The 24,786-nt window shown below is 45.1% G+C and overlaps 2 protein-coding genes and 1 long non-coding RNA gene across 4 annotated transcripts in view; 1 reads left to right on the top strand and 2 right to left on the bottom strand.

Annotated features, from left to right (window-relative positions):
- LOC140419167 (uncharacterized) overlaps positions 1 to 24,786 on the bottom strand; it is a 415,920-nt gene that overhangs the window by 331,907 nt on the left and 59,227 nt on the right. The window lies entirely within an intron of this gene.
- On the top strand, positions 755 to 19,087 carry LOC140419149 (uncharacterized). Its single transcript, XM_072502916.1, is given in 3 exon segments — positions 755 to 1,102; positions 2,522 to 4,018; positions 14,574 to 19,087. Coding segments are annotated over 2 exon segments (2,247 nt in total). The 5' UTR covers positions 755 to 1,102; positions 2,522 to 2,759; the 3' UTR covers positions 15,562 to 19,087.
- On the bottom strand, positions 7,648 to 12,054 carry LOC140419148 (uncharacterized). Of its 2 annotated transcripts, none has more exons than XM_072502913.1 (2): positions 11,929 to 12,054; positions 7,648 to 11,475 (listed from the first exon to the last, which is right to left on the bottom strand). In XM_072502913.1, the coding sequence occupies exon 2, from the start codon at positions 11,130 to 11,132 to the stop codon at positions 10,374 to 10,376; it is 759 nt and encodes a 252-aa protein (XP_072359014.1). In that variant the 5' UTR covers positions 11,133 to 11,475; positions 11,929 to 12,054; the 3' UTR covers positions 7,648 to 10,373. The 2 variants fall into 2 exon arrangements, with proteins under 2 accessions (XP_072359014.1, XP_072359016.1); XM_072502915.1 differs by having other exon boundaries at positions 7,648 to 11,449.

Genomic DNA, 24,786 nt, shown 5'->3' with positions numbered 1-24,786 from the left:
CGGTACACGTGACAAACAAATCCAATCCAATCCAATCCAAACAATATTTGAATACAAAGGGATCAGGGCTTATGGGGAGAGGCCAGGAGAATGGGAATGAGAAATTTATCAGCCATTATTGAATGATGGAGCAACTTGATGGACCAAATGGTCTAATACTGCTCCTATATCTAATGGTCTGATGAATGGACAGGATAAATTTGACTTTAAATATCTCAGACAATAAAAACAGGTTCCACAAAATCACAGCATTTTCCCCTCAGCAGATTTGTCTCTAATTCCAGTTCCAGAGTCCCACAACTCTGTATTTCCCAGAGGGAGAATGAAAGTATTTTACTCACAGATGTTGAACAGAGGCGGACGCTTTAGCCTGTGTGTGAAGCTAAAAAAACAATGCTGTGCTGTTTCAAATCAAGATGCAGGACTGCAAAGAAAATGATGGGAAGACATTTTGCAAAGTCCCCTCCCCCAGCTGTAGGCCAGCGCGCAAGCGCAGAACGCGCTGCTGTCCGGAGCAGGCGCAGTGCTCCCGATGTCGTATTGGACCAGCCAGCCGCTGTGGAGATGGGAAGGGGGGTGGGGGAGGTCAGTGAGCAGCTGCTCGCTCTGGCCGGAAACCAGGAGGTGTTGGGGAAATGGGGGAAACAAAGGGTGGGGACGGGGAGCCTGTGGCCGCGCGCCTGTGGACGTCACCGCGGAGCAGAGTGATTCCTATTGGACGATTCCGGCAGAGTCCTTTGTGACGTTATCCCAGCACATCGTGATCCATTGGTTCCAGAAACAGAATACTGCGGATTGGACAACAGCTCAACCCCCGTCTGGAGGTCAAAGTGTCCCCCACCCCCACGTGAGCTCGGGAATTGCTTCCCCATTGTCTTCATGCAAGGAATTGACCAATGGGAGGAGCTGAGTGAACGGAAGCACTCTGAACACCCAGCCAATCAGACCGCGGGCTTTGTGCCAATGACTGCAAGCAGCTTCCTCGATTGTGTGAATATGGGGCTTGTGAAGCTGCTCATTGCAGCCCAGCAAAGCTGCTGCTGCTCCATCTCTGAATGAAGATTGAGATTCACACAGACTAAAACCTCCAAATGTAACATTTGTGAGTAAAACACTTTCTCTTCCCATTTTTATTTATTTTCCAATTCTAGGCTTCAATTGTTGACTTGCAGGAACTGGAGGGAAAGGAAGTGAATCCAGGGAGGGTGCAGACTCCAGAAAGGTTGGCCCAGGTATCTTCCTCTCTTAAGGGGCTTGTTTAGCACAGGGCTAAATCGCTGGCTTTGAAAGCAGACCAAGGCAGGCCAGCAGCACGGTTCAATTCCCGTACCAGTCTCCCCGAACAGGTGCCGGAATGTGGCGACTAGGGGCTTTTCACAGTAACTTCATTTTAAGCCTACTTGTGACAATAAGCGATTTTCATTTTCAAAACACTAACTCCATTTTCTCCCTCACATTGGCATATTTATTTGTCTGGCCAAAAATGTGGTCTCTTTCCTAATGTTCACAATTAAGAGTGGTTTCCCCTTGAGATGGCTGACATTTAAGGGGACAATGAATTAATATTGGACAGAGATATACCTGGTGTTGTTATGTGGTACATATTTGATATATTATTTATGGTTCTGTCATAAAATCATTTATTTCCACTTTTCAAATATAGTTCTGTATATCTTTACAATCCTCACAATACAGAGGAGATCAAACAGCAACTCCACTCTGAGCCACCCAGTCACTTGCATTCCCCCTATATTACTGTACTCGTGCAAGTTTATTTCCTTCAAGTATCCATCAAATTTCATGTGGAAACAGATGATTAAAACCACTCACTGTATAAATAGTGTTCTTTCGTATATCCTCTGACACCGCAGCATAATTAAGAAATTGAGTCTAGCATATTACACATTTTTAAACAGTTACATGAACACATAATACATATATTCCAGGAGACTGCGTAGAGTAGAAACTGTTGAGCAGTATGAATCAATCGTTCATGAGAATTGTTTGGGTGAATATTAGGTACAGCACAGTGATAATGGAGAGAATGTGTCTGGGTTGATCTTTGAGGAATGATATATGAAAGAAGGATTCGCAGAAACTAGAATTTTTCACAGAATTTACAGTGCAGAAGGAGGCCATTCGTCCCATCGAGTCTGCACCAGCTCTTGGAAAGAGCACCCTACCCAAGCCCACACCACCCTATCCCCATAACACAGTCACCTCATTCAACTAGCACTAAGGGCAATTTTGGACATTAAGGGGAATTTAGCATGGCCAATCCACCTAACCAGCACATCTTTGGACTGTGGGAGGAAACCGGTGCACCCGGACAAAACCCACGCACACACGGGGAGAACGTGCAGACTCCACACAGACAGTGACCCAGCCGGGAATCGAAACTGGGACCCTGGAGCTGTAAAGCATTTGTGCTAACCACTATGCTACCGTGCTGCCCTAAATTTTTGATTTTCTATTTCTATCTTGTACTGGTAGCAATGACTTTTGTGTTCTCCGTTTACAGGATTTAGAAGGGGAGAATTTGCAGACAGAAATCTCAAAAGGATTTTAAACATCAGTGTGACCGGAAAAGCACGAGACACACACAGGCCTGAGTGAGAGTGTTCCAGTGAACTGACAGTGGAATGAGCTTTAACCAGTAACACAGCTTGCATAAGCCTTGCTCGGGGAAACCATACATTTGCTTTGTGTGTGGGCGAGGCTTCAACTGATCAACCTCGAGAGACAAGGACACCCGCACCATGGGGAAACTGTGGAAATGCCGTGACTGTGAGAAGGGATTCAGATCCCCATCAGAGTTAGAGATTCATCGACGCAGCCACACTGGGGAGAGGCCATTCACCTGCTCCGAGTGTGGGAAGAGCTTCACTAATTCATCCAACTTATTGAAACACAAACGAGTTCACACCAGTGAGAGACCGTTCACCTGTTCTGACTGTGGGAAGGGATTCAAATCTCGATCAGAGCTAGAGATTCATCAACGCAGTCATACTGGAGAGAGGCCATTTACCTGCTCCGAGTGTGGTAAGGGATTCGCTCATTCATCCAATCTCCTGACGCACAAGCGTGTTCACACTGGGGAGAAGCCATTCTCCTGCTCTGTGTGTGGGAAGGGATTCAGCGATTCATCCACCCTGCGGAAACACCACCGAGTTCACACTGGGGAGAGGCCATTCACCTGCTCTGAATGTGGGAAGGGATTCACTCGATCATCCAACCTGGTGGCTCACCAGCAAGTTCACAATGGGGAGAGTCTGTTCACTTGCTCAGAGTGTGGGAAGGGATTTAGTAATTCATTCAACTTGCTGATACACCAGCGAGTTCACACTGGGGAGAGGCCGTTTACTTGCACCGTCTGTGGGAAGAAATTCACTCATTCTTCCTCTGTACGGACGCATCAGCGAGTTCACACTGGGGAGAGGCCATTCACTTGCACTCTGTGTGGGAAACGATTCACTCAGTCAGCCAGCCTGCTGGCACACCATGTCACTCACACCAATGAGAGACCTTTCAAATGCTCGAACTGCGAGAGTTGCTTCAAAATAGCTGCTGATCTGAGGGTCCACCAGCGCATTCACACCGAGGAGAGACCATTCAGCTGCTCTCACTGCATAAAAACATTTAGAACGTCATCCAGTCTTCGAAAACACCAACGAATTCACACCGGGGAGAGGCCGTACAACTGCTCTCTGTGTGGGAAAAGATTTAATGATTCATCCGCCCTGTTGACTCACCAGCGAGTTCACACCGGGGAGAGGCCATTCACCTGCTCTCAGTGTGGGAAGGGATTCACTCGATCATCCCACCTGCTGACACACCAGCAGATTCACACTGGGGAGAGGCTGTTCACCTGCTCTCAGTGTGGGAAGGGATTCAGTAATTCATTCAACTTGCGAACACACCAGCGAGTCCACACTGGGCAGAGACCATTCACCTGCTCTGTGTGTGAGAAGGGATTCATTCAGTCATCTCACCTGAAGACACATCAGCGAGTTCACAAGTAATTACAGGGGTTGGGTTCTACTATTTTTGCTGCTGTTAATCCAGGACTGAACCATGTTCATTCTGACAGTTGAGTGTGAGGTCAGAGGGTTTCTTTCAGCTGGACTGGCCGGTCTCACTACTCTGCTTCCAGTGGGCTGATGTTTGTGGAGCCTGATAGAGCACGTTTCCATGGAAAGTATCCACAAATGTTAATGAAGGACATTTATTTTATCCTGGATAGTAATATTAATTTTTAGTTTTTATTTTAACAACCATTGCAGGTAGCTAGAAAATAAATACATTTGTCTGTTGCATTGAGTCTACAAACCAGGGCCAGGCCGGTCAGGTCAATTGGTCTGTGTCAGTATTTATGCTCCACGGGCAGCACGGTGGCGCAGTGGTAGCACTGCTGCCTCATGGCGCCGAGGTCCCAGGTTCAATCCCGGCTCTGGGTCACTGTCCGTGTGGAGTTTGCACATTCTCGCCGTGTTTGTGTGGGTTTCGCCCCCACAACCCAAAGATGTGCAAGGTAGGTGGATTGAACACACTAAATTGCCCCTTAATTGGAAAAAATGAATTGGGTACTCTAAATTTTTTAATTTAAAAAAAAAGTATTTATGCTCCACATGAGTCTCCATCACCCCTCTTCATATCCCCCCATCAGTATCGCCTTCTATTCCTTTCTCCCTCATGTATGGATCCAGCTTCCCCCTCAATGTATTCATGCTGTTCGCCTCAACCACCCGCTGTGGGAGTGAGTTCCACATTCTCACCACTCGCTGGATAAAGAGTTTTCCCATGCAATTCCTATTGGATTATTGAACACCTGCATAATAAAGACTTGCATCAAGTCACACTTCAGTCTTCTCTTTTCTTAAAGAAAAGCAGCCCCCGCCTTTCCTGAGGGCTAAATGCTCTCAGTTTTTCTGATACAGGATGATGTAGACGGGCTGGTCAGATGGGCAGATCTGTGGCAAATGGAATTTAAGCCTGAAAAGTGTGGGCTGATGCCTGTATTCATTAAAGATTACTGTATTCACTACTTACCTGTCAGTAATAGAAGATTGAATAAGTAGTGATCCTTAATTCTAATTAAATTAATGAATCAATAATCAATGAGTAGTTATACAACAAGGTTGAATTTTACTTGCGGTAAAATGTCAAACTTTAGTTACTGTTTATGTAAAGAATGTGCAATGAAGATAAAGGTGGAATCATATCGAGCACAGAGGAAGATGGTTGTCATTGTTGGAGGTCAGTCATCTCAGCTCCAGGTCATCACTGCAGGAAATCTTCAGGTTATTGTCCTAGGCCCAACCGTCTTTAACAGCTTCCTCAACAACCTCCATTATAAGGTCAGGATTACTGATGTTCAGCAACATTCATCACTCCTCAGATACTGAAGCAGTCCATGTTCAAATGCAGTCAGACCTGGACAATATCTTGCCAGGGCTGGGAAGTGACAACTGACATTCGTGCCACACAAGTGCCAGACCTTCTCCAAATAGAATCTAATCATCGCTTCTTGACTTTCAATGACAGCATTGTTGAATCCCCCACTATCCACATCCTGGCATTTACCATTGGTCAGAAACTCAGCTGGACTAACCATATGAATACTGTGGCTACAAGAGTAGTTCAGAGGCTGGGAATCCTGTGGCTAATAACTCACCTCCTGACTCTCCAAAGCCCATCCACCATCTACAAGGCACAAGTCAGGAGTCTGATGGAATATTCTCCACCAACCTGGATGAGTGTAGCTCCAACACCATTCAAGAAGTTCAACGCCATCCAAGATAAAGCAGCCACCTTTATTAACAAGCTAGCCACAAACATTCAATGTCTCCACCAATGATGCACAATAGCAGCAGATTGTACCATCCACAAGATGGACTGCAGGAACTAACCACAGCTTTTCGGACAGCACCTTCTGAACCCACAAACTCTACCGTCTAGAAGGACAACAGATACAAGGGATCGCCACCATCTGAAAGTTTCTCTCCAAGTCACTCACGATCCAGACTTGGAAATATATCACAAATTCTTTACTATTGCTGGGTCAAACTCCTGAAATTCCCTCCCTATCAGCACTGTGGGCTTACCTACACCACAGGAACTGCAGCGGTTCAAGAAGGCAGCTCACCACCATATTCTCAAGGGCAATTGGGGATGGACAATAAATGTTGGCCCAGTCAGCAAAATCCACATCCCTTGAATGAAAAATAAATAAAATTAATAGCGAGAGAAACCTTTAACCTCGGACTTAAGGAGTAGGAGTGCAGAGGAGATTCACTAGGTTGATCCCAGAGTTGAGGGGATTAGATTATGACGAGAGGTTGAGTAGACTGGGACTGTACTCATTGGAGTTTAGAAGGATGCGGGGGGGATCTTATTGAGACATATAAAATTACGAAGGGAATAGATAGGATAGATGCGGGCAGGTTGTTTCCAGTGGTCAGGGAAAGCAGAACTAGGGGGCATAGCCTCAAAATAAGGGGAGGTAGATTTAGGACGGAGTGTAGGAGGAACTTCTTCACCCAAAGGGTCGTGAATCTCTGGAATTCCTTGCCCAGTGAAGCAGTTGAGGCTCCTTCTTTAAACGTTTTTAAGAAAAAGATAGATGCCTTTCTAAAGAATAAAGGGAGTCGGGGATATGGTGTACGGGCCGGACAGTGGAGCTGAGTCCACAAAGATCAGCCATGATCTCATTAAATGGCGGAGCAGGCTCGAGGGGCCAGATGGCCTACTCCTGTTCCTAGTTCTTATGTTCTTATGTAAATAAACATTGAGTACCCAATTATTTATTTATTTATTTATATTTTCCAATTAAGGGACAATTTAGCGAAGCAAATCCACCTAACTTGCACATCATTGTGTTGTGGGGGTGAAACCCACGCAGTCACGGGGAGAATGGGCAAACTCCACACGGAAGTGACCCGGAGCCGGGATATGAACCCGTATCCTCGGCCCCGTAGGAAGCAGTGCTCACCACTGTGTCACGTGCCACCTACCTTTAACCTCTCATTAGCCTCAGTTTGAAACTGTACAAGGGATTGTATAGATTCAGATAACGGAATAGTGAATGAGGGATTGTATAGAATCAGATAAAGGAATAGTGAATGAGGGATTGTATAGAATCAGATAACGGAATAATGAATGAGGGATTGTATAGAATCAGATAAAGGAATAGTGAATGAGGGATTGTATAGAATCAGATAACGGAATAATGAATGAGGGATTGTATAGAATCAGATAACGGAATAGTGAATGTGGGATTGTATAGAATCAGATAACGGAATAGTGAATGAAGGATTGTATAGAATCAGATAAAGGAATAGTGAATGAGGGATTGTATAGAATCCGATAAAGGAATAGTGAATGTGGAATTGTTTAGAATCAGATAAAGGAATAGTGAAGGAGGGATTGTATAGAATCAGATAAAGGAATAGTGAAGGAGGGATTGTACAGAATCAGATAACGGAATAGTGAATGAGGGATTGTATAGAATCAGATAACGGAATAGTGAATGTGGGATTGTATAGAATCAGATAAAGGAATAGTGAATGTGGAATTGTTTAGAATCAGATAAAGGAATAGTGAAGGAGGGATTGTATAGAATCAGATAAAGGAATAGTGAAGGAGGGATTGTATAGAATCAGATAACGGAATAGTGAATGAGGGATTGTATAGAATCCAATAAAGGGACAGTATGAAGCGGTTCCATTGCATTTCTGTCTAAGATAATCAGATGGTGGTGTAAGTAATGGAGAATCCAGTAACCAAACTGACCAATTGTCAACAAGCCCCAATCTGACGTGAGGGAATGGTCAATTTGGCAGATAAAAGGTCTTCTTTGCTGGCCAAGTACTGAAGATTCCCGAGACCGTGTTCCAAGGAAATTACTGTCAAAGAAGGAGCCAGAGATGGTTATGCTTCGACAGACTGATCACCCGCATGAAGTTGTAAATGTCAATGTTTTAAAGTTAAGTAAACGTTTTTCTTTCAATAAATGTCTTTTTAATTTTACTATACAGAGAATTCTGACATTGCTTTAATTAAAGTATCGCCCGAACCAAAGCGAATTATCAAATGGTTGAATCAGTTCTTTAGCCAATTAAATTACAGATAATAAGTTCAAATACAAATCTTAAATTTTAAAACTTGCATTTCTGTAGCACCTTTCATGACCACGGGTTGTCCCAAAGTGTTACAGCCAATGAAGTACTTTTGAAGAGTAGTCACTGTTGTAATGGAGGAGATGCAGCAGCCAATTTAACACAGCAAGATCCCACAAACAGCAATGTGATAATGAGCAGATGGTTTTTTGTCGGTCTGGCTGGTTTAGCTCACGTGGCTAGCTAGCTTTACGATGCAGAGACAAGGCCAGCAGCGCAGGTTCAATCCCCGTACTGGCTGAGGTTATTCATGAAGGCCCTGCCTTCTCAACCTTGCCCCTCGTCTGGGATGTGGTGATCCTCAGGTTAAATCACCACCAGTCAGCTCTCCCCCTCAAAGGGGAAAGCAGCCTATGGTCTTTTGGGACTATGGCAACTTTACCTTCCCTGTTGTCAGTGATGTTGATTGATAAATATTGCCCAGGACACTGGGGAGAACTCCCCTGCTCTTTGAAATTGTGGCCTGATGGGGCGGTTGAGTCAGCATCTCATCCAAAAGACAGACAGCAGAGCAGCTCCAATTCATTTCCTTTATTGTGAGGGGATTTGATTACAGGAATGAGGCCATACATGGAATATTATATGCAGTTTTGGTCTCCCTATCTGAGGAAGGATGTTCTTGCTATGGAGGGAGTGCAGTAAAGGTTTATCATACTGATTCCTGGGATGGAGGGACTGCTGTATGAGGAGAGGTTAGTCAGTTAGGATTGTATTCGCTGGAGTTCGGAAGAATGAGGAGGGATCTCATAAAAACCTACAAAAACCTAACAGGACTAGACAGGGTAGATGCAAGAAGAATGTTCCCGATGGTGAGGGTGTCCAGAACCAGGAGTCATAGTCTGAGGATACAGGGTAGACCATTGAGGACAGAGATGAAGATAAATCTCTTTTCCCCAGAGAGTGGAATTTGTTACCACAGGAAGCAGTTGAGGCTAAAACATTGTATGTTTTCAAGAAGCAGTTAGATATAGCACTTAGGGCGAAGGGAATCAAAGGACATGAGGGGGGATGGGGGGGGGGGGGGGTAGGATTAGCCAACTGAGGTGGATGATCAGCCATGATCATGATAAATGGTGGCGCAGGCTCGAAGGGCCGAATGGCCTCGACCTTCTATTTTCCATGTATCTGTGTCAAAGACAGCCAGCTAACGGAGCTGAGGGCTGGACTAACGGAGCTGAGGGCTGGATTTAGATGTGAATAACGGGGCCTTTCTCTCAGGAAACTGTCATTGGCCTCACAATGACAGAGAAACAGTATGGTGTGAGAGGACTGACTGGGAAATGAGCCTCCAACCAATCAGGGAGGCAGGTGTGAAGATGAATGAATTCAAAGAGAAACTGGATGAAGGCGTGAGGGAAATAAACACGGGAATATAACAGGGCAATGATACTGACTGATTTGCTCAGTGAGCAGGCATGGAAATGATGGGCCAAATGGCCTCCAGCTCTGATTTAGTGGCTGATCCAAAGAGAACAGCTTCTGCTGCTCCAGTCTCTCCAACTCACTGAACTCCTTCATCCCTGGCACCATTCTCAGAAATCCTCTCTGCACCTTCTCGGGGAATGTCACATCTTTCCAAAAGTGTGGGGCCCATAGGTAGGATTCTATTCTGGGGGGAGAGAATTGAAAAGCAGGGAGGTTATGTTCAACTTGTTTAGTACCATGGTCAGACTACACAGGATGTACTGTCAACATTAGTGATCTTCATTTCGAAAAAGGAAATGGTGGCACTGGAACAATTGTCAAACGTATTCAAAATGATCAGATCAGAATTGAAATAATTGATTGCTCAATAAAGGCTGGGGTGCTTTTCTCTGGATAAGAAGAGACTGACAAGTCTTGAAAATTATGAAAGGTCCAATAATCCAATAGGGATTTCATGAGCTAACTGGCCTGGCCCTGTGCTGTAGACTCAATGGAACTGAGTATTTATTTTAGATTTAACTGCAGTGGAAGGAAAACACTATTTACTATCCAGGATAAAATAAATGGACTTCATCAGCTTTTGTGGATCATTTCAGTGGAAAGGTGAACCTTCTGGCTCAAAGAGCACCAGCCCACTGCAGAGACATGGGACCGGCCAGTCCAGCAGAAAGAAACCCTCTGACCTCCCACTTCACCCACTGTCAGAATGAACATGGCTCAGTCCTGGATGTGAGTAACAGCAGCATTAACATCAGAATCCAACCCCTGTCATCATTTGTGAACATGCTGGTGTCTCAGCAGGTGGGATGAATCAATAAATCCTTTCTCACAGTCGGAGCAGGTGAATGGCCTCTCCCCACTGTGAACATGCTGGTGTTTCAGGAGGCTGGATAACTGAGTGAATCCTTTCCCACACTGCCAGTAGGTGAACGGCCTCTCCCCAGTCTGAATGCGCCGGTGTCTCTGCAGGTTGGATGAAGTAGTAAATTTTTTCCCACAGTCGGAGCAGGTGAATGGCCTCTCCCCAGTGTAAATGCGCCGGTGAGTCAGCAGACTGGATGAATCACTGAATCTCTTCTCACACGTGGAGCATGTGAATGGCTTCTCACTGGTGTGAAGACGCTGGTGCGTCTTAAGGCTGGATGACTGATTGAATCCCTTGCCACACTTAGAGCAGGTAAATGGCCTCTCCCCAGTGTGAACTCGCTGGTGTACCAGCAAGGCAGATGAATCAATGTATCCCTTCCCACACATGGAGCAGATGAATGGCCTCGCCCCAGTGTGAACTTTCTGGTGGGTTACCAGGTTGGATGACTGAGCAAATCCCTTTCCACACTCAGAGCAGGTGAATGGTCTCTCCCCAGTGTGAACTCGTTTGTGTGTTTGCAGATGGGATGACTGAGTGAATCCCTTCCCACACTTAGAGCAGGTGAAAGGCCTCTCCCCAGTGTGAATATGTAAATGAGCTTCCAGCCCAGATGGTAAATGGAATCCCTTCCCACATTTCCCACATTTCCACGGTTTCTCCATGGTGTCGATTTTCTTGTGTCTCTCCAAGTTAGTTGGACGGGCCCAATTGTTGGGTTTCAATCCGCTGTGAATGGTGTGATGTTTTTGCAAGCTGTGTAACAGTTAGTGCACTGGAACACTCTCACCCGGGTGTGTGTCTCGGTGCTTTTCCAGTCACATTGATGGTTAAAATGCTTTGAAGCAGACAGAACAATCATTTTCCTTCTAGATTCAAAAGCTGATGAAATTCAGGTCCCGATGAATCGAGTGACTCTGTCAGATCTGGACATGCTGTTTCATTGGAGATTTCTGACTGCAAATCCTCCACTTCTGATATCCTTTAAAGGGAGTTTACAAGTCATCACTGTCAGTATGGGAGAGAAATTCAAAACAGACAATTTTAGTAGTTGCTATGGGACATTCTTTCCCCTCTCCTTCCACAAAATCTGTAAACCTCCATCCCTCCACTCTCACTCTGCTGTACCTAACATACACCCTCCCAATTACCCTCCTGAATGTATCAATTCATCCAGTATTATATTACAGAATAGAAACATTCTAAATGGCCAGACAATGTAATAAATCAAAGGAGAAGGTTTTTAATTACTGTAACAATCAAACTAAAAACATAAATGAATCATTTATTAACAAATAGTATTTGAATAGCCAGGATAAATTTGACTTTAAATATCTCACATAATAAAAACAGGTTCCACAAAATCTCAGCATTTCCCCCCTCAGCAGATTTATCTCTAATTCCAGTTCCAGAGTCCCACAACTGTATTTCCCAGGGAGAGTAAGAAAGTGTTTGACTTACAGATGTTGGATAGAAGAGGAAGTTTTGAAGTCTGTGTGTGAAGCTAAAATCCAATGCTCGGTTGTTTCAAATCAAACTGCAGGACTGGGAAGAAAATGATGGGAAGACATTTTGCAAAGCCCCCTCCCCCACTCCCTCAGCTGTAGGCCCAGCGCGCAAGCGCAGAAAGCGCTGCTGAACCGAGCTGTGTCAGCAAGCTGAGTGCGGCTGCCGCCAGCGGTCGCTCCCGATCTCTTTTTGGACCAGCCAGCCGCCGTAGAGAGAAAAGGGCGCGCGTGTGCGCGCGAGCGGAGTAGGCCCAGGTATCTCGTAAATACATTAACGTCCTTTAACTCCCTCAGTTTGACACATTATTTGTCTGGCTGACAGGATGGTGTCCTACCTAATGTTCACAATGAAAGGGATCGTTTTCCAAGTAGATGAATGAGTTTAAAATGAATAGTAAATTAATACAGTACAGATGATTATATGGTACATAATGTATTATTTATGATTTCTAAAGTTCATTATAATAATTTTTTCTATTGTAATATATCGCAGTGTAGCTGCATTATATATTTCCAGTTTTAGAGACATGACAGTACAGAAGGAACTCGAGTCCTGCTAACTCTGTACAGCAATCCAGTCAGTCCCATTCCCCCTTTATATCCGTGTCCAGCTGAATAGAACAGAATAGAATCCCGACAGTGCAGAAACAGGCCATTCGGCCCATCAATCTGCACCAACACTTTTGGACATTTAGGAGCAATTTAGCATAGCCAATCTACCTAACTGCACATCTTTGGACTGTGGGAGGAAACCAAAGCACCGGAGGAAACCCACACAGACAAAGGGAGAAAGTGCAAAATCCACACAATCAGAAGAATTGAACCTGGGTCCCTGGTGCTGTGAGGCAGCAGTGCTAAGCACTGTGCCAGCTGAAAGGTTATTTCCTTCAAGCATCTGTCCAATTTCATTTTGAAATCACTGATCATCTCTGCTTCACCCTCATTGACAGTGAATTCCAGGTATTGACCACTCACTGCCAAAATAAAGCTCTTTCTCACTGACCCCTATCTCTCTAATCACGTAATAGAGCACTGCATATTACACACTTCTATAATCCCCATGCAAATATACATTTGGGTCATTCAATCCATTATGTCTGTCTAGGCTCTCCAAATGAGCATCATGACTTAGTACCTGTCTCCTGCCTTTTCTTTCTCCCTGAGAAATACAGGGAGTTGTGAAACTCTGTAATTGCATTTACTGCTTATTCTCTTCCCACACCGAGTGATGCATTAAGGCAGATTTCCATCTTTTTCTAAAGCTAGTAATTCCTGAAACAGGTTGCGAGTCTGTCACAGGGTATGTCAACATTGCTGACCAGGAGTCTCTCCCATTCTTACCGCCAGCCATTGGTGAGTCTGGAAGGATTTCCATGTTGATCCACTCAATCCGCTTGACTGCTCCCTGTACCCACTTCCCTCGACCATCAATTTTCAGGGTGGGACACAAACCCGAAGCTTCCTGCTCAGAGGCAGGGCACTAGTCACTGCGCCACAAGACATCTAGTGCCTAGTATGTTGAGAGGGAAAGTGCTTGTGATTTTGTGCAGCTATTTAAAGTCAAATTTATCCTGTCTATTCAAACACTATTTGTCTCTGAATGCATAATTCAGTGATGTTGATTTTAGTTTGATTGTTACTGTAAAAAATTTAAACACATGAAACCTCGTCCATCTTTTCCTTTGAGTAATTTTGGAATTTTTTATTTTACGGTTATGGTTTCCCAGGGGACTCAGCAACAGAGATATATCCAGTGTTGTTTTATAGAACATATTAGGTATAATATTTATGTTTCAGTTATAGAATTTATTTATTTCTATTTTTGTAATCTAGTATTGTCGCTATGTTATAATTTCCAGTTCTTGACATTATAGTTCAAAAGGAATCCATTTGGAAATTTGAGACATCAAATCTCTGCATTCCAATCCACTCAGTCCCATTTCCCCCTCTATATCCCCTTAGCCCCAAATGTTAATTTCCGTCCAAGTGCCCATCTAGTTTCATTTTGAAACCATTTGTCTCCTTTTCTATCATCCTCAGACAGTGAGTTCCAGATTATGACCCACTCACTGTCTAAAGAAACTTCTTCCTCACATCCCCTACCCACTGTCATAAACTAGAATTGCCTGTACTAAATGTTTATCCTGATGACTTTTGTCAAATCCTTTTCCAGAATATCAGAAGGGGAGGATTTGCAGACATAAATCTCAAATCAAATGTCAAGTGGAGAACTGACAGTCGCTCGATTGTCTGGACCTGAATATCATTGGCTTTTGAATCTAGAAGGAGAAATGTTTGTCTGTTCTGTAAACTTCAGAAGATTTTAAACATCAGTGCGACTGAAAAAGCACCAAGACATCTATGTGAATTAGAGTGTTCCGGTGTGGTAAAGATATTTAACCAGTTCCACAGCCTGAAGAACCATCACACCATTCACAGCCGAGAAAGACCGTATGCGTGCTGTGTGTGAGGACGTGTCTGCTGATCAGTGAACCTCGAAAGAGACAAGGACACCAACACCATGGAGAAACCGTGGAAATGTGGGGACTGTGGGAATGGATTCAGTTCCCCGTCTCAGCTGGAGATCCATCGACGCAGGCACACTGGGGAGAAACCATTTACCTGCTCCGAGTGTGGAAGGGGATTTACTAATTCATCTGACCTGCTGACACACCAGCGAGTTCACACAGGAGAGAGGCCATTCACCTGCTCTGAGTGTGGGAAGGGATTCTGTCGTTCCTCCACCCTGCTGGAACATCAGCGAGTTCACACCGGGGAGAAGCCATTCACCTGCTCTGAGTGTGGGAAGGGATTCTCTCGGTCTTCCCATCTCCTGGTACACAAGCGAGTTCACACCGGGGAAAGGCCGTTCACCTGCTTTGAATGTGAGAAGGGATTCATTAATTCATCCAAACTGCGGATACACCAGAGAGTTCACACTGGAGAGTGGCCGTTCACCTGCTTTGAGTGTGAGAAGCGATTCACTGATTTATCAAATCTGCGGACACACCAGCGAGTTCACACTGGGGAGAGGCCATTCAAATGCTCAGAGTGTGAGAAGAGATTCCGTCATTCATCCAGCCTGCGGATACACCAGCGAGTTCACACAGGGGAAAAGATGTTCGTCTGTTCGGATTGTGGGAAGGAATTTTATCGCTCTGCCTCCCTGCGGATACACCAGCGAATTCACACTGGGGTGAGGCCATTCACCTGCTCTCAGTGTTGGAGGGGCTTCAGTCGGTCAGCCCACCTGCAGACCCACCAGCTCGTTCACACTGGGGAGAGACCATTCCCCTGCTCCGAGTGTGGGAAGGGATTCACTCGGTTATCCATCCTGAAGACACACCAGCGGATTCACACCGGTGAAAGGCCATTCACCTGCTCTGAGTGTGGGAAGGGATTCATTGATTCATCCACCCTGCTGACACACCAGCGAGTTCACACTGGGGAGAGACCATTCACCTGCTCTGTGTGTGGGAAGGGATTCACTCGGTCATCCATCCTGAAGACACATCAGCGAATTCACCAGTAATTGCAGGGGTTGGATTCTGCTATTATTGCTGCTGTTAATCACATCCAGAACTGAACCATGTTCATTCTGACAGTTGAGTCCATGTTCATTCTGACAGTTGAGTGGTCGGGTCGGAGGGTTTCTTTCAGCTGAACTGGCCGGTCTCACGACTCTGCTTCCAGTGGGTTGATGTTCATTGAGCCTGGGAGAGCACATTTCCATGGAAATGACCCACAAAAGCTGATGAAGGACATTTATTTTATCCTGGACAGCAAATAGTGTTATTCCTGCCTCTCCAGGTAGATCTAAAATACATACATTTGTCTCTGTTGCATTGAGTCTACAGCACAGGGCCAGGCCGGTCGGATCAATTGGTCTGTGTCAGAATTTATGCTCCACATGATTCTCCACCCGCCCCTCTTCATCTCCCCCATCAGCATCTCCTTCTATTCCTTTCTCCCTCATGTATGTATCTAGCTTCCCCTTCAATGAATTCATGCTGTTCACCTCAACCACTCGCTGTGGGAGTGAGTTCCACATTCTCACCACTCGCTGGGTAAAGAGGTTTCTCATGAAATCCCTATTGGATTATTGATTGCCTGCATAATCTTAAATACTTGCATCAGGTCACACTTTAGTCTTCTCTTTTTTTAAAGGGCTAAATGCTCTCTGTTTTTCTGATACAGGATGATGTAGACGGGCTGGTCAGATCTGTGGCAAATGGAATTTAAGCCTGAAAAGTGTGGGCTGATGCCTGTATTCATTAAAGATTACTGTATTCACTACTTACCTGTCAGTAACAGAAGATTGAATAAGTAGTGATCCTTAATTCTAATGCAATTAATGAATCAATAATCAATGAGTAGTTATATACCAAGACTGAATTTTACTTGCTGTAAAATGTTAGTTACTGTTTATGTAAAGAATGTGCAATGAAGATAAAGATGGAATAATGTCGAGCACAGAGGAAGATGGTTGTCATTGTTGAGGTCAGTCATCTCAGCTCCAGGACATCACTGCAGGAGATCTTCAGGTTGTTGTCCAAGGCCCAACCGTCTTTAACAGCTTCATCAACAACCTTCCTCCATCATATTCCTTTTTCCCTCATGTATGTATACAGCTTCCCCTTCAATGTATTCATACTGTTCACCTCAACCACTCGCTGTGGTAGTGAGTTCCACATTCTCACCACTCGCTGGTTAAAGAGGTTTCTACTGAAATTCCTATTGGATTATTGAACCTCTGCATAATCTTAAAGATTTCCATCAGGTCACCCTTCAGTCTTCTCTTTTTAGAAAAACGCAACCCTGGTCTTTCCTCTCAGTTCTGGTATTACTCGCATTGGGTAAACCAGTGTCCCATTCCCCTGTTCTGTCCCTTTGTCCTTTCAGGTTTATTTCCCTCAAGTGTCCATCCATTTTCCTTGTTAAATCTTTCATTGTCTCTGCTCCCACCACCCTCATAGGCAGCGAGTTCCAGCTCATTACCACTCACTGCATTAAACTTCTCCCTCACATCCCCCTGCATCAGTCCAGAACACACAAATCTGTGCACCCTCATCCTTGTACCATCAGCTAATCGGAACAGCTTTTCCTTTTTCACCTCATCTAAAGCTGCCATAAACTTGTCCACCTCGATCACATCTCCCCTTACCCTCCTGTGTTCCAAGGTGAACAACCCCAGTGTCTCCACCCTAACCTTGTGGATAAAATTCCTCCTTCCTGGAAGCATTCTCCAAATCTCTTCTACACCCTCTCAAGGAGCCTCACATCCTTCCTAAAGTGTGGAAGAAGATTTTGACCAATGAAGGAACAGGGTGGCACAAAAGAAGCCATTTTTGTCTCGAAAAGAGAATCCAGAATGTTTGAGTCTGAGAAATGAACTAAAAAATGAAGATCCACCAACAACTGAGCAAGAAGAAGCGAGTTTAACTGTGGAAATGACTGGAATCTTCTCTGTGGATTGGAACAATGGAGAAGCTACAAACATGGGAGAAAGTAAAGACCAAAAGGTGAACTGTGAACTGTTCTAAAAACTGAACTTGAAAATTCACATCTGAGCAGCAGTGAGGACTCGCCTCTCGCAGAAAGAACTTTGGACAATAATTATTGGAAGAAGAAAACTTTCAGAAAACACAGCAGCAGTAACATTCCTTCTTCAGTGGACTGTGTTTCCTGGACATGGAATTCAGCTGTTATCAAGATGGACTTGTGAACCTGAGATGGACATTGGAGGGATATTATGTGTATTTCAGGTTCAAAGTCAGTTAAACATAGGGAAACATAGGACTTAGAAAGAGGAGTAGGCCATTTGGCCCTTCGAGCCTGCTCCACCATTCAATAAGTTCACATCTGTTGTTAAGATATACATGCTATGCATTGGTGAGACTGGGGAAAGTATTTAAAATGGAGACCACAGATATTTTGGAGGATTATGAAATCATGGATATTGTGAAATATAGAATCCATAGAATCCCTACAGTAGAGGAGGAGGCCATTCAGCCCATCGAGTCTGCTCTGGCCCTCCGAAAGAACATCCTCCCTTTTTGAAACAATTTTTCCAATTAAGGGGCAATTTAGCGTGGCCAATCCACCTACCCTGCACATCGTTTTGGGTTGTGGGGTTGAGACCCACGCAGACACGGGGAGAATGTGCAAACTGCACACAGACTGTGACCCGGGCCAGGATCGAACCTGGGTCCTCGGTGCCCTGAGGCAGCAGTGCTAACCACTGCGCTACTGTGCTGCCCTAAGAACACCATCCCTAAGCCCATTCCCCCAACCCGCAACCCCAACTAACCACATCTTTGGACACTATGGGGCAATTTAACTTGGCCAATCCTGCTAGTCTACACATCTTTGGACTGTGACAGGAAACAAAATCACCCGGAGGAAATCCACGCAGACAATCACCCAAGGCTGGAATCGTACCCAGGTCCGTGTCGCTGTGAGGCAGCAGTCTTACCCACTGGAGTGCTGGAGTAACATTACTGTCCATTTTAATGTTCACATAATATATTTGTAGATCAGGGACAGAAGGACAGGAACTTGCAATCAGTTTGGAAATAACTCCAATATCTCCTGTTCTCAAACACTTTCTTTGTCTGGAAAGTTAACAAATGGGATGAAGCCAAATCTTTAAAAGTCTTTATTTCAAATCGTCACCGTGCTGTCAGTGGAAAGGGTTAACTTCAACTTCTCTGCTCCCAAAGGTATTGGAGCAAACATTCTCAAATGTGCACAACTGTGTTGACTTTGTGTAACTTTATTTTCAGATAAAAGAACCAAATACCATTTTAAACTTTGTTTCCTCAATTCTTTAGGCATTTTTCTCAGCTTTGCCCAAATGTGTTTTTTCCTCTTTCTTCAGGCACCTTTCCAATTGATTCAAATAAAACTAAAGAAAAATAAAGGGAAAACAATCAGCTTTCACAGGCAACCGAAAGCTTCAACCTTCTTAGACCAAAAGAAGTTAAAGAGGGTGGAGCTTCAAAAGCTTTTGAAATCCAATTCACAACGTTAAGGCTGGAGTTTAACTTCAGAGAATCCAACTTTTCACTGTCTTTTACAATTGTACAAATAAATTGCAATTCATACTTAAAGATTTACTTTTACTCAGTAATTAGAACATGTCACTTTTCTCAGCAGAGACTCCAGATCAAATCTCAATTGTTCACTTGTCTTGTAGCTGGTGTGTGGAGAAGATCATGTTCACTGTAGATCTGTCAGCACAGAAACCGCACTGTGATTCTGGATACACTCAGTCTGCAAGTAGATGGATCTTTTAAACATCTCCCTAGCGAAGGTCTTCCCAGTGATGCGAAGGAGTGAGATGTCCCTGTTGTTGTTGCAATCTCCTCTGCCACTACTGCATTTATAGGTTATGATGATTTTAGCATCATGCACATGGAATTGTTCCGACCTCCCAACAGAGGAGGAGGTGGTGAAGGTGTGACAGTCGATGGGACTTTCTGTGTGTGAGCAGTTCAGCTGGAATTCCATCCTTGCCGGGCACCTTTCTGCTTGCTCAGCAATCAATAGCCTTTTCCAGCTCAAATGATGAGGGTTCCTTGTCCAACTGAACCATGACAGGAAGCTGCAGGAGATTGCAGAGACTGGGAGATGTCCACAGCTCACAGTCATGTTCAACCCAGCGGGACATCTGTTTACATCTGCCAGGATGTCACCATCTGGGATTTCAGGGGAACGTCTTTGGTGATGGTCAGACCCAGCGCCCTCTTCCCATCACACACAGCACACAGATTTCTGTTATCGCAGGCAGTTTGGAATTACTGACGTTGGCTGATTCAGTGTTTATTTGCACAATCTCTCCGTGTTTTACACAAGTGTCTTGGTTATTTTCACATGATGCCGTGTTCTCGGTGTTGGGTTTATGTTGTACATCAAGTCGCCTTTGCTTTTTGCTTCAATGACAGATATCATCTCTGCTGAGTGTGTCTCAAACCAGTCTGTGCTGTAGGTTCCACTTTTACCATTGAATCCTGTCGGATCTTTACAGTGTAGAAGGAGGCCATTTGACCCATTGAGTCTGCACAGACCCTCTGAAAGAGCACTCTATCTCGGCCCACTCCCCGCCCGATCCCCTAACCCTGGCTGCTGCCGCTGATTGATTGATATTTATTGTCACATGTACCGAAGTACAGTGAAAAGTATTTTTCCGCGGCCAAGGGAACGTACACAGTACGTACATAGCAGACAAAAGAATAATCGACAGAGTACATTGTGGTGCATCAACAAAATAGTGATTGGTTACAGTGCGGAACAAGGCCAAACAAGAGCAGCATAGGGCGTCGTGAATAGTGTTCTTACAGGGAACAGATCAGTCCAAGGGAGAGTCGTTGAGGAGTCAGTAGCTGTGGGGAAGAAGCTTCTCCTATATCTGGATGTGCAGGTCTTCAGACTTCTGTACCTTCTGCCTGATGGAAGGGTCTGGAAGAGGGCTAACCCTGGGTGTGAGGGGTCTCTGACAATGCTGTCTGCCTTTCTGAGGCAGCGGGAGGTGTAGACAGAATCAATGGGAGGGTGGCAAGCTTGTGTGATGCGTTGGGCTGAGTTCACCACACTCTGCAGTTTCGTGCAATCTTGCTGTGTGAGAAATGATTGAACACAGTGACTTCCAAGTTTAATCAATATCAATGTTGATTGATGAAGTTTTTATTGATGTGCCTCTGAAATATTTCACAGTTTAGTTTAATGCTCCTTGATAATGTAATTTCACAATGGACATGTTACTGTGAGGAATGTGTGAGTAACAATTGTCAGCAAGGATTAATCAGCACTTTCTAATTGAAGATGTTAATCAGTGGAACCTTTTAAACTCTGAATTGTAGATTTTGGATCAAACATCAATTTAGGACGATCCTGTTAAGAGTTCGTGAATGAAGGGGAATATCACAGATGCTGCTTTGAAAATGGGACATCGCAGCCCCGAGAATCAATGACATCTGAAAATATTAAACTGCAGCCAGTTCTAGGGTTTGTTAACATCAGCAGAATCAAACCAGATATTGTCAGACCATCAATGCTGGATGTGAATAACAGCAGCATAAACAGCAAAATCCAATCCCTGCAGTCACTTGTCAACTTGCTGATGTCTCAGCTCATATCGTGACTGAGTGAATCCCTTCCCACAGCGTCGATGGTCGGTCTCGGCCCTTTGTGAATTTGTTGGTGTGCACTGAAGGTGGATGACTTTATGAGCGTCTTTCCAATGAAACTACAGCTGAATAGCTTCTCCATGGTGTAACTTCACTGGTGTCTGAGCAGACTGGATGATTGAGTGAATCCCTTCCCGCAACTGAGCAGGTAAATGGTCTCTCCCCGGTGTGAACACAATTGTGTATAGTGAGATTAGATGAAGACGTGAACCTCTTTGCACAGGACATGCAGCTGAATGCTCTGCCCCCGGAGTGAATTCGTTGGTGTAACATGAGTCTAGCTGACTGAGTGAATCCCTTCCCACACACAGAACAGGTGAACAGCCTCTTCTCAGCATGAACCTGCTGGTGTCTAAACAGATTGGATGACTGAGCGAATACCTTTCCACACTTTTAGCAGGTGAATGGCCTTTCTCCAGTGTGAATCCGCTGGTGTGTAAGCAGGTTGGATAACTGAGTGAATCCCTTCCCACACTTGTAGCAGGTGAATGGCCTCTCCCCAGTGTGAATCCGCTGGTGTGCAGTAAAGACGGAAGAACAAGTGAATCCCTTCCCACAAGTGCAGCAGGTGAGCGGTCGCTCCCCAGTGTGAGTGTATTGGTGTGCAGTGAGGGAAGAGGAATGCCTGAACCTTTTTTCACAGGACGTGCAGCTGAATGGTTTGTCTTCTGCATGATATCGCTGGTGTAACATGAGGCCAGCTGATTGAGTAAATCCTTTCCCACATTCAGAGCAGGTGAATGGTCTCTCTCCTCTGTGAATACGCGGTGGGTTTCCAGCAGGTATTGACAATGGAATTCCTTTCCACAGTCTCCACATTTCCATGTCTCCATGATCCAGGTGTCCTTGTATCTCTCCAGTTCGGACAACCAGTTGAAGCCTTGGCCACACAGAATATATGGATGTTTCCTCCTCTATGTGAATGGTGCAGGCTGAGTAATTGGTTGAAGCACTTTGCACAGTCAGTGAACTGGAACACTGTCACTCAGATGTGTCTGTGCCTCTGTCCTTTTCCAATCACACTGCTATTTGTAATGTTCTCCCACAGGTAGAACAGGCAAACATTTCTCCTTCCACATTCAAAGGCTGGTAATATCCAGGCAATGATGAAGCCATTAACTTAGCCAAATGCTGTTGTAATATTTGGTTTGAACAAAGAAAAGTACAGCACAGGAACAAGCCCTTCGGCCCTCCAAGCCTGCGCTGACCTTGCTGCCTGTCTAAACTAAAATCTTCTACACTTCCGGGGTCCATATTCCTCTATTCCCATCCTATTCATGTATTTGTCAAGATGCCCCTCAAACGTCACTATCGTCCCTGCTTCCACCACCTCCTCCAGCAGCGAGTTCCAGGCACCCACGACCCGGTGTAAAAAACGTACCTCGTACATCTCCTCTAAGCCTTGCCCCCCGCACCTTAAACCTATGCCCCCTAGTAATTGACCCCTCTACCCTGGGAAAGAAATCTCTGAATATCCACTCTATCTATGCAAAACTGTTTGAGTTTCCAGTCTTTGAAATCTCCCCTTTTAATACCCTGTAAAAGGATTTACAAAAGTCACCACTGTCAGTCCAGGATAGAAATTCAGGAAACTCAATTCTAGTTTCTCTGCAACATTTTTTCTTCTCTTATTCCCCCAAAGCTGTAAATCCCCGTCCCACACACTCTCCCCCCTCCCTGGGCTGAAATCCAAACCCATCTCACCATCTGCACCATTTCTTTCCTCCACTCCCAGTTTTCTCCCTCCCTCTCCTCTGCCTGGGTTCAGTGCTCCAGCTCCTGTCTGCAGACTGACAATAAAATCAATGGGTCTTATTGGGGGTTTGGGGCCCCAGCGGGTGTTTGTGAATCCTCCCCACCCACCTGCCAGGGTTTCCTTCCTTGCCAGAGATAAGAGTCCTCATTGATTTGAGTGCAAAGTGTAAGCTCTTATTTATTATCCCCCCCTCCCCATCCTCTGATGTGAACCATCCTCCAGTGTCTGATGCAGGATGGTGCCCGTTAACCTGGGCCTGTTCCCGGGAGGGAGGGAGAAGCTCTGCAGCTGCAAACTAGAGAGCTGACAATGATTGTGAAGGGTTTGCTCCAGCTCACAATGCCCGGGGACTGATTGACGGCAGGTTCGGACCAATAGGAAGAAGGGGCGGAGCTGGAGGACTGAATGGAAAGGGCTGGTCCTTCAACCAATCAGAGTGAATGAGGGGCGGGGCTGAGCCCGGATCTCCCTCATTGGCTGAAACTCTGCATCTTTTTGAAAGCTGATTTGTCTCAAACTCCAGGAGAAAACTGGACCTTTCTGTGGTTTTAAACAGATGAGAGGAAATGAAGGGATTCTTCATGTTGTTCCAGGAAAGTGGGGCCTGTGGAATGTCAGGTTTTACAGAGCACACGGTCAGCCTGTGGTTTCACGCTGGATAAAGAATCTGCAAACAAGGCAAGGGAATAAACAATTAATGGTAGGACCCGAAGAACTACAGAGGATCAGAGGGACCTTGGTGGGCATATCCATAGGTGAATGAAGAGGTATATTCCAGAAACATATATATAGACAAATTCAAAGATGCCAGACAATGCTTGGAATGCGAGCATTAGCAGGTGATTAAATCTTTAAATATCCATCTAACCTGCACGTCTTTGGACTGTGGGACGAAACCAGAGCACCCGGGGGAAACCCACGCAGACATGGGGAGAACGTGCAGACTCCACACCGACAGTGACCCAAGGCGGGAATCGAACCTGGGACCCTGGAGCTGTGAAGCGACTGCTAATCACTGTGCTACCTTGCCGCCCTGATGGAGCTGAATAAAATGCTGGTTAGACCACAGTTGGAGTAGTGTGTGCAGTTCTGGAAGGAAGTGATTGCACTCGAGAGGATGCAGAGGAGATTTACCAGGATGGCCTGGGCTGGAGTATTCCAGCTAACAAAAGAAACTGGATAGTCTGGAGTTTTCCTAGGAGCAGAGAAGGCTGAGAGGGACCTGATTGATGTGTATAAAATTATCGAGTGAATTAGTGGTGAATAGATGTGGTGGACAGGATGGAACCTTTCCCCTTAGCGGAGGGGTAAATAACCAGTGGGCCTAGAAAGGAAACTTTCCCCTTAGCTTAGCGGAGGGGTCAATAACCAGTGGGCCGGGAAAATAAACTTTCCCCTTACCGGAGGGGTCAATAAGCAGGGGCATAGATTTCAGGTAATGGCAGGAAGTTTACAGGAGATGCAAAGAAAAACATTTTCACACAGAGGTCGGTGGGAATCTGGAATTCACTGCCTGAAAGTGTGGTAGAGAATGTCAACTTCACAACATTTTAAGAAGTATTTAGATGAGCACTTGAAATGCTGTAGCATGGAAGGCTATGGACTAAGTGCTGGAAAATGGGATTAGAGTAAATAGGTGCTTGATGTGGACACACATGGAGGCCCATACCGGCCTCCCGAACAGGCACCGGAATGTGGCAACCAGGGGCTTTTCACAGTAACTTCTTTGAAGCCTACTCATGACAATAAGCGATTATTATTATATTATAATGGGTTAAAGCGCATTTTTCACTCCTGAAAAAACTGTCTGACTCTAATCGTACCATTCATATCACTCAATGGAATTGTCAGGAACCACATTGCTTGA

Source organism: Scyliorhinus torazame, chromosome 5, assembly GCF_047496885.1.
Source record: "Scyliorhinus torazame isolate Kashiwa2021f chromosome 5, sScyTor2.1, whole genome shotgun sequence".
NCBI classification, from domain to species: Eukaryota; Metazoa; Chordata; class Chondrichthyes; order Carcharhiniformes; family Scyliorhinidae; genus Scyliorhinus; species Scyliorhinus torazame.
Note: the sequence above shows the minus strand (reverse complement) of the source record. Positions and strands in the feature narration are given on the sequence as shown.

Coding starts and splice junctions, on each gene's coding strand:
- LOC140419148 (XM_072502913.1), bottom strand. CDS start 11,132: ATGGAGAAACCGTGGAAATGTGGGAAATGTGGGAAGGGATTCCATTTA.